The 8,384-nt window shown below is 37.6% G+C and overlaps 2 protein-coding genes across 2 annotated transcripts; both read left to right on the top strand.

Moving 5' to 3' along the window:
• Positions 1–599: 599 nt before the first annotated feature.
• On the top strand, positions 600–4,163 carry LOC113309625 (putative respiratory burst oxidase homolog protein H). Its single transcript, XM_026558076.1, has 8 exons — positions 600–1,832; positions 2,276–2,724; positions 2,804–2,978; positions 3,165–3,207; positions 3,289–3,404; positions 3,492–3,725; positions 3,825–3,940; positions 4,024–4,163. The coding sequence occupies exons 5-8, from the start codon at positions 3,366–3,368 to the stop codon at positions 4,136–4,138; spliced, it is 504 nt and encodes a 167-aa protein (XP_026413861.1). The 5' UTR covers positions 600–1,832; positions 2,276–2,724; positions 2,804–2,978; positions 3,165–3,207; positions 3,289–3,365; the 3' UTR covers positions 4,139–4,163.
• Positions 4,164–5,069: 906 nt separating this feature from the next.
• LOC113311718 (glutamic acid-rich protein-like) lies at positions 5,070–7,960 on the top strand. Its single transcript, XM_026560521.1, has 6 exons — positions 5,070–5,357; positions 6,107–6,113; positions 6,192–6,781; positions 7,120–7,248; positions 7,553–7,681; positions 7,772–7,960. The coding sequence occupies exons 1-6, from the start codon at positions 5,070–5,072 to the stop codon at positions 7,958–7,960; spliced, it is 1,332 nt and encodes a 443-aa protein (XP_026416306.1).
• The last annotated feature ends 424 nt before the right edge of the window (positions 7,961–8,384 follow it).

Raw genomic sequence — 8,384 nt, 5'->3', positions numbered from 1 at the left:
TGGTTTTTATATAAGTACTTTGTGACCCAAATTTTCTTGCAATCTAAGATTTATCTTGTGTCACAAATCTGTCTTATGATAAAATCTATTAAGTGATCCAAAATCTACATCGTGACAAAAAAGTTACCTTGAGATACAAAATTTTCTTGGTGACCCTATATAATGTTTGTCCCAAAATCTACACAGAATTTGCCTCAATGGCCCAAGTCCGTCTCACAATCCAGAATTTACATCGTGTCTATAATAAATTCTTGTGATCCAAAACTACTTTCAACATAAAATATTCACCCAACAAATATTCACGTAATTAAAAATCCATCACAAACCAAAAAAATTACTCAGAAATCAAATTTAGTTTACTTGTGATTTTATGATTTAAAATCTGCCTCCTAACTCAAAATCCTCCAACGTAACCAAAACTTCTCCCTGCCCTGCACATGATTTGAAAAGAAATGTACTACCTATGTGGAGCACTAGAGCTGGCAATTTTGGGCAGGACCGCCCCTAGCCCTATCGGCCCCAGGCCGCCATGCGCACCTCACCCATAGTCCAAAGTTGTAGTCCCAAGTTGCGGAGAGCCTGGATTCTGGAATCGAACCTCAACCGTAGCTGTGGGAGTGGCATTTTTTATAGTCGCTTCCGTTACCTCAAATTCCCTCCATTATTTTCTCCTCCTGACGTCCTCTGTATCTTCAATTCTTCATATAGCTACAGTTCATTACGTACTAATGAATGACGTTACTGACAAGAACTAGACCCAACACCATCAAACAACTCTTTTTCTCTTCAAATAGAGCCAATGGTCACTTCATTCAACATTGCATCGAATAATCGTCTAGTTCGACAAGGAAAACAAGTTCATGCTCGAATTATACTTCGTTCAGTCATTCCTGACAAGTTTCTTGGTTTGAACCTGTTAGCTTTTTATGCTACATCAGGTTTTTTATTTGAAGCACGTCATGTGTTTGATAATATTCCTAACAGAAATGTTTTCTTTTGGAACGCTACATCATAATAGCCCAGAAACTTCAAAGCATATGCAGCTCATGGAGATATACCATCACAGCAACTTCCTTGTTTTGGAGATGCTTACTACTTTTATAACAGCCAGATTGAGTAACATTCACAGCCGTTCTAACTGGCTGTGACATTTAGGATTTCGACTCCATGTTGGCAAAATATGAGGTTTTAAGTGAAGATAAACATTATGCGTGTACGGTAGCAGTTCTGAGGCACGCCATCATTAACGAAGCAGCTGACGTCATATCTATCTTTCCAATTGAACCTAGTTCAAAACTCAGCAAAAGTGTGGGGTGCTGCGGCACTAATAATGGTGTTTCAGTTTCAAGAGATTTTGATTTCGGGGAGTTTGTTTGTAGCAAACTGTTTGAGATTGAACCTCGAAACACTTGGAACTATATAGTTATGACAAATTTATATTCTCGAGCTGGAATGTGAGATCAAGCTGAAGTGGTTAGGCAGAGAATGTAGAACATGGGATTGGATGGGGTTTTTTTTTATAAAGTTGAAATGACACTCAGCCAAGATTATATTTCCGGAAGAACACGGTATGTTATTGATTCTACTCTGTAGATGCAGGGTTCTGTCTGGAATAAGATCCACTGGGATGTCATTGCCATTGAAGAACAACATCCATGGCGGGACTCGAAACCTCAAACACCCTGCATTAGATTATGGAAATGGAATTAACACCAAATTGGGGCTTACTATAATTGATAATTGTACTTGTTCAATCACCAGTATCGACTCATCCAACGCAGCTGGGATCGAAGACGGTCTGGAACCTAAACTATCTTCCAAGAATCTAACATGTGAGTGGGCACTTCCATATATATATGTTCGTGTTTAGAAATAATGTTAAGAGAAAATGTGTCGTTTCTAGGGAAGGTTCCAGTGTTTCGGCTTAATAAATTGAAACATATGAGATCAAGAAGGTAAAAGAAGTGGAAAACCACAAACAAACACTAAACGTGATAGTCAATTAGAACCCTAAACATATTAAGTTTTTAGAAGTGATCTTTGTTTTAATATTCATATCCCTTTTGTTTATAATCAAGTTGAAGTTTCCTTGGCTGACTCTGACTTAGTAAAAAAAAAAAGAATCGTGATCTTGGACATGGATGATCTTTGTAATATACTTAACATTCACATCAATTTTCCGAGTATAGACCTCGCCGTTTAATGGGTAAATTATTTCCTTGTTCCTGTTAGATCCTGTTGTCTCAGTTGTTCTCTTCTCACACATTATCTGCAGCTCATTTCACCTCATCTCCTCTTCTCAGTCAACCCCTAAATCCAATCTTCATTGAGAGAAGGAGAGAAAAGAAATGCCTTCAAATCGTCGACGAGTCATGCCGATCCAGGGGAATCAAATTCGTTGAAATTGATTCTTGAAAGCATCTTAGCATTAGAAGAATGGCAAACATCTGCTTGACGACCTGATATGTGTCAGAAAAACAGGGAAGATGAGGCGATTTGAGATCAATCCTCTTCTTGAAATATTGAATATTAGAAGTACTAGCCGCAGCATTCCTGGAATGGCTAGAGTGAATTCAACTGCAACAAAAGCAATTCAGTGTTTAAGATATCTTGCTAGAACAAAAACAGGCGAATAAGATGATGGCTGGAAAGCGGTAGAAAAAAAGTTTCATGAGCTTGCACATGAGGGAAGACTTCATGGAGATAATTTTGGAAAATGTATCGGTAAGTTTCCTTTTTCTTTTTTTTTTTTCTTTTTTTCTTTAGTGTTGTAAGTAAAGATTTCTCCTTCTTTGTTGAGTAGGAATGGAAGATACAGAGGAATTCGCTGGTGAGCTCTTTGTCGCATTGGTGAGGCGTCATGGATTTGATAGAGGAGGTATTAGGAGATATGAACTGATAGAGTTCTGGGGGGATATTTCGCATGGTGGCCTTGCTGTGTGGCTTGAAATATTCTTCGACATGTAAGAACTCTATAGGTAGTTCCCTCATTCGAGTTAACAGATAATAACTAAGTTCTATGGTTGAAATATTTGGTGTTCAATTTCCTACACATGTTTGTCTGTTTTATTTCTGCGTTTAGTCCCATGTTTGAGTTAAAATGAAAGAGGAGACAAGTTTACTCCCGTTTTAACTGAATCATCTCTATAATTTCCTCTTTGTAGGTGCAAGTTGAATGACAAGCTGTCAGCGGATGAATTGAAGGAGGTAGGATACGTAAAAACCCTTGTTCATTATTGTTACCTTTGCTTTTAGGATGTATTCCACCTGCGTCTTTTTGTGGTGAAGGTATTACTGTTGGGTGCTTCGGCAAATAAGCTAGCAAATATCGAAAATCATGCAGAAGCTTACGTGTGTCTCTGATCATGGAAGAACTTGACCCTGATCACTCAGGGTACGTAGAGGTAAAGTTTCATTAACTAAAACACTCAGTTCCATAACTCAGACTTTAAGAACCCTAATGTTTCGTTTATTTTGGATAATTATAACAGACTTATACACTAGAAAGTTTGCTGAAGCAGATCGTTAAATATGAAGACGAGGAAGCACTCGCGGACGAAGCCCATTACTGTGCAAGGGTGAGGATGTTAAATGAATCTAGAACCCCAGTTATTATTAGAAAGTATCTAAAACAGAAATTTGAATCTGTTCATGAGAACTGGAGAAGAATCAGGATTGCCACGATGAGGTTGACTATTATCAGCAAGCGTGTGGACGTTATCAAGGTTCTAAACGCAACTCTAATAACCCTTTACTTTTGTGTAATTCTTAATTTAGCATATTGAATAAGAAAACTTACACTATTATTTATTTGAATTATACAGGCTGTTATACATTCAGGTAGTGTTCTAGCATTGTATATGAGGAAACCAGTAGGATTCAAATACAAGAGTGGCATGCACATTTTTCTCAAGTGTCCTGACGTATCTCCAGTTGAATGGTATGTTCAAAATTTATGGTCAGTAGATATGCTGGTTTTTCGAGTTCTAAATACTCAGCAAAGAACACATACTTTGATTACAGGCACCCGTTTTTTCTTACTTCTGTACCAGGGGATGATTACGTGAGTGTTCACGTTCGAACCCTAGGAGATTGGACAACATATCTTAGAAACTTATTTCAACAGGTTACAGCTTAAGCTCTATGAGATTGCCTTTTCTTTTCATCTTTGAACTATTAGAATTTTCATAGTGGATAGATATCCTTGAAGAACGGTAAAGAAGGTCGACTATCCTTGTACGCTCAAACTTTCCACATAAACAAAAACCTACCTCGTGACCCATAATTTGCCACAGTCACCCAAGTCTGTCTCACAATCCAAAATTTACAAATTTATGTGATCCAATGATCCAAAATGTGCACTAAAACCCAAAAATACTCATGTAATCTGAAACTATCCGGAACCAAAAAATTACTCGAAATCAAATAAAATTTACTTGTGATTTTATGATTTGGAATCTGTGTCGTAAGACAAAATCCGCGGTTGTAACCAAAATTTCTCTATGGCCCGCACAGGATCTGAAAAGAAATGTACCTTACCTATGTAGAGCACTAGAGCTGGCAATTTTGGGCAGGACCGCTCCTAGCCCTATCAGCCCCAGGCCGCCATGCGCACCCGACACCTCACAAGTCGCACCCATTAGTCCCAAGTTGCGGAGAGCCTGGATTCTGGAAGGGAAAAAAACAGTTCAGTCCAAAACCGTCCATAATAGTACGCTTTAGTCCAGACCTAGTTGACTAGGTACAATTTAATCCAAGAATTGTATAAAGACGCTGTTACCCTTCACACGCTTTTAATAAAGCACACATGCAATGAATTGAATCAGTTTTGTAACTGATACAATGAACGTGGTTGCGACACGTCAGCCTTGAATTAAAAACTGATTAAAACTGCAGCGTAACGGACAAAATCAATAACTGCAACATTTTGCTTTATCAGAAACTTCAGAAGAAAAAAAGCAAAAAAAATTCAGAAGAAAATTTGCAGACAAACCCTAGAAAATTTACAGACTAAAACCCTAAAATCTTACTAATCAAAACAACTAGATGGTTGAACAATCAATAACGCCATGTTGAAAGGAAAAAAAGTAGCTTCAAAGACAAACACACCAACAGTGGAAGATTCAACATCAAGTGAAGAAGATAATCCATCTGTTGCGATAGAAGAAATTCAAAAATCAGCATCACCAACGACGAGATCAAAGTCAGCATTAAAAGATTCAACCCCAATTTCATCCCCAACTCCATCAGTTCCAGCAGAAGAAATTAGGAAATCAACAGGACCAAAAGCGAGATCGAAGAGATCATTAGAAGATTCAACATCAGATTCAGTACCAGAAACTTCAAATACATCACCAGTTAAGAAGAAATCAAAGACTTCAAAGACTTCAAATCCTCCAAAGAAGACTTCAAATCCTCCAAAGCCTCCAAAGCCTTCAACATCTGTTAAGAGAAAAAAAGGTAACAATTCAAGTCCAGTTTTGTCTGTTTTTGAGCAATTTTTATGAGATTTCTTGTACATGTGTTTCATATTTCATTTTTATGAGAAAAAAAAAGGTAACAATTCAACACCGCTATGTTGTTGCAGTGTTTCATTTCCAATTCTGTCTATTTTTTGAGAAATTTTTGTGAGAATTGTTGCTGGTGTGTACAGATTTGTACACCGCTATGTTGTTGCAGTGTTTGATGTCATGATATGTGTGCTTTTTACCAATTTTTGTGAGAATTGTTGTTGGTATGTACATATTTGTACACCGCTATGTTGTTGCAGTGTTTGATGTCATGATATGTGTGTTCTTTTACCAATTTTTGTGAGAATTGTTGCTGGTCTGTACAGATTTGTACACCTACATGTCCTGTAATGTGAGTGTGTTAGTGGTTTTATGGTTAATGGCATGTTATTTATATGTGTTATGGAGTTGTTTCATTTCAGTTGTGTGTACAGATTTGTACACAAGCATTGTATTGCAGTGATTCAAGGCATGTTGTGATTGTTTTAAAGATTTTTCTGTAGGAGTGTACAGGTTTTTACACCATCATGGTGTTATAGTGATATATGGCCTGTTGTATGGGAATTATTGTTGCTCTTGTTATATTTATGTACCAGTGTACTGGTTTGTACACCAGCATTTTTGTATGAGTATCATGTGTTATGCTTCTCTTTTCTTATTCTCATTTGTCTATTTTCGTAGATACAAACAAACCTTATAGATCAGGTTTTAATGCAATCAACGAGTTTGCGAACAAGTACCTTGAGAAGGATGGAGACGTAAGGAAAAAGGATCATAACAAAGTCTGGTTCACTGAATTTCAGTTAGAGAAGCAAAAGGAGAGCCCTTTTTGGCCTATATTAGATGTCTTTGTTCACAAGAAAGCTGAAAATAAAGAGGAGGAAAACTCAGAAAAGAAAAAGGAGAAGAAGAGAGATCTGTGGTTCAAGAGTCCAGAATCAATCTTGAAGATTGTGAACCAGTTCCGCCATGATAATTCAGGGAATAATGTCTTCGTTTTCAATACTGCCGAGGAGAAAAAGTTTGTGGAAGTAGAAAGTATGCCAGAAGATTTGTTCTTAATTTTTGAATTAAAAATGGTGGCATCAGAACCTGTGGAAAGAGAATGTACCAAAACTAGAGCTGAGCAGAGATACGGTTCACTAATAAACCGATTAAAACTGAAGGATCAATCTAAGTTGGGGAAACTAGATGTGGAGAATGAAGTATTGCGTATAATGAAGTTAAATCCAAAGCTGGATATGGAGATTGAGAGAAATGCTAAGGACTTGGTAGTGTTGTTTGCGATGTACCTGTGCATCACTGTTTTCTTTACCACAACAAATGGAAGCGGGATTACCAAGAGCCAATTTGCTCCCTACTTTGAATCATTGGAAAGAATGAAAAAAACCAACTGGCCAGTTCATATACATAAATATCTGATGGATAACATTAGGAAACATGTTGCCAAACCACTTAGAGTTAATGGTTGAATGGTATACCTGTTGGTGAGTTTACATGTGTACATTGTTTTACACCAGTTTTAAGTTGTACCAATTTACATGATTTGGTTCACTGTATTTGTTGGGTCCTAACATTTTCTAACTCTTTTACCTGTTTGTCAATGCAGTATTGGTTTGCTGAACACAACAACAACATGACGCCAAGAAATGAACAAGGATTCCCAAGGTTTCTAAGGTGGGTGATAAGTGACATCAGCAATACAATAGAGAAATACATTGGTGAAGCTATGAAAAAGGTAACTCGATAAATTTCTTACGATAGTGATTTCTTCCTAGATGTGTACATTAGATATACACCTTGATAAGGTTTACAAAATGGTGACAAAATTTTGTCATGTGTACAACAATATACACCTATAACACAGGTGTAAAAAGATGTACACCTGTTATCCATATTGATACTTTGGCATGTTTTCAGATGCAACCCGGATGGTAAAAGCTTGGAGTGATGAACAACAACAGATTATGGAATAGTACAGAAAGAATAGGCAAGAAAGTAGCAGAGATGTACTGAAATAAAAGTTGTACAAAGCACTACAGCAAAAAGATGAAGCATTGGAAGAGCTTTCTGACTTGCAGGTTAAACATCAAAAGCTTGTTAGCTTCATTGAAGAAAAAAACAAGAAAATTTATGCAGCTAATCTGAAGAATGTGCAAATTGATAAGGATGTTGTTGATTTAGTTGTTGCCTCCTTGTAAGAAATCATTTCATTTAACAAAGAATTAAAAACTAAGGATGAATGTGATGATGATGAGCAGGAGGAGGAGGAAGGTGAGAAAGGTGAGAAAAGTGGCAAAGGTGATGTGGATGACAGTGATGATGATGATGATAGTGATGATAATGATGAGGAGGAAGGTGACGCAGGTAATAGAAGTGGCAAAGATGGTGATGTGGATGACAGTGATAAGGAGCAGGAGGAGGAGGGTGATGAGGATGAGGATGAGTAGGATGGTGGTGGTAAAGGTGGTGATGAGGAGAAGGATGAGGAGGATGGTGGTGGCAAAGGTGGTGATGAGGAGCAGGATGAGGAGGATGGTGGTGGCAAAGGTGGTGATATGCATGATGATGATGATCAAGGTGGTGGCAAAGGTGGTGATATGCATGGTGATGACAATGACAAAGAGGGTGGCAAAGGTGGTGATGACGAGGGTGGCCAATCTGAAAACCGAAGGTATAAAATCACTCTTATTAAATGTGGCAGTCATTTGTTTTTATGTGTGTAGATAGTTGTACACCAGTATGCTAAAACTCATACCTTTTCTCTAAACTTTAATCTTTTAGCACTCCTCTGTCAAAGACAAATGAAGAGAAGGATGGCAAGGATGGAACAAGGCAAGGTGTTGAGTCCGGAACTGCTAATAAGCCTAGGTA

The sequence above is a fragment of the Papaver somniferum genome, chromosome 9 (genome assembly GCF_003573695.1).
Source record: "Papaver somniferum cultivar HN1 chromosome 9, ASM357369v1, whole genome shotgun sequence".
Taxonomy (NCBI): domain Eukaryota; kingdom Viridiplantae; phylum Streptophyta; class Magnoliopsida; order Ranunculales; family Papaveraceae; genus Papaver; species Papaver somniferum.
The sequence above is the reverse complement of the archived record's forward strand: the minus strand, read 5'-3'. Positions and strand labels throughout refer to the sequence as shown.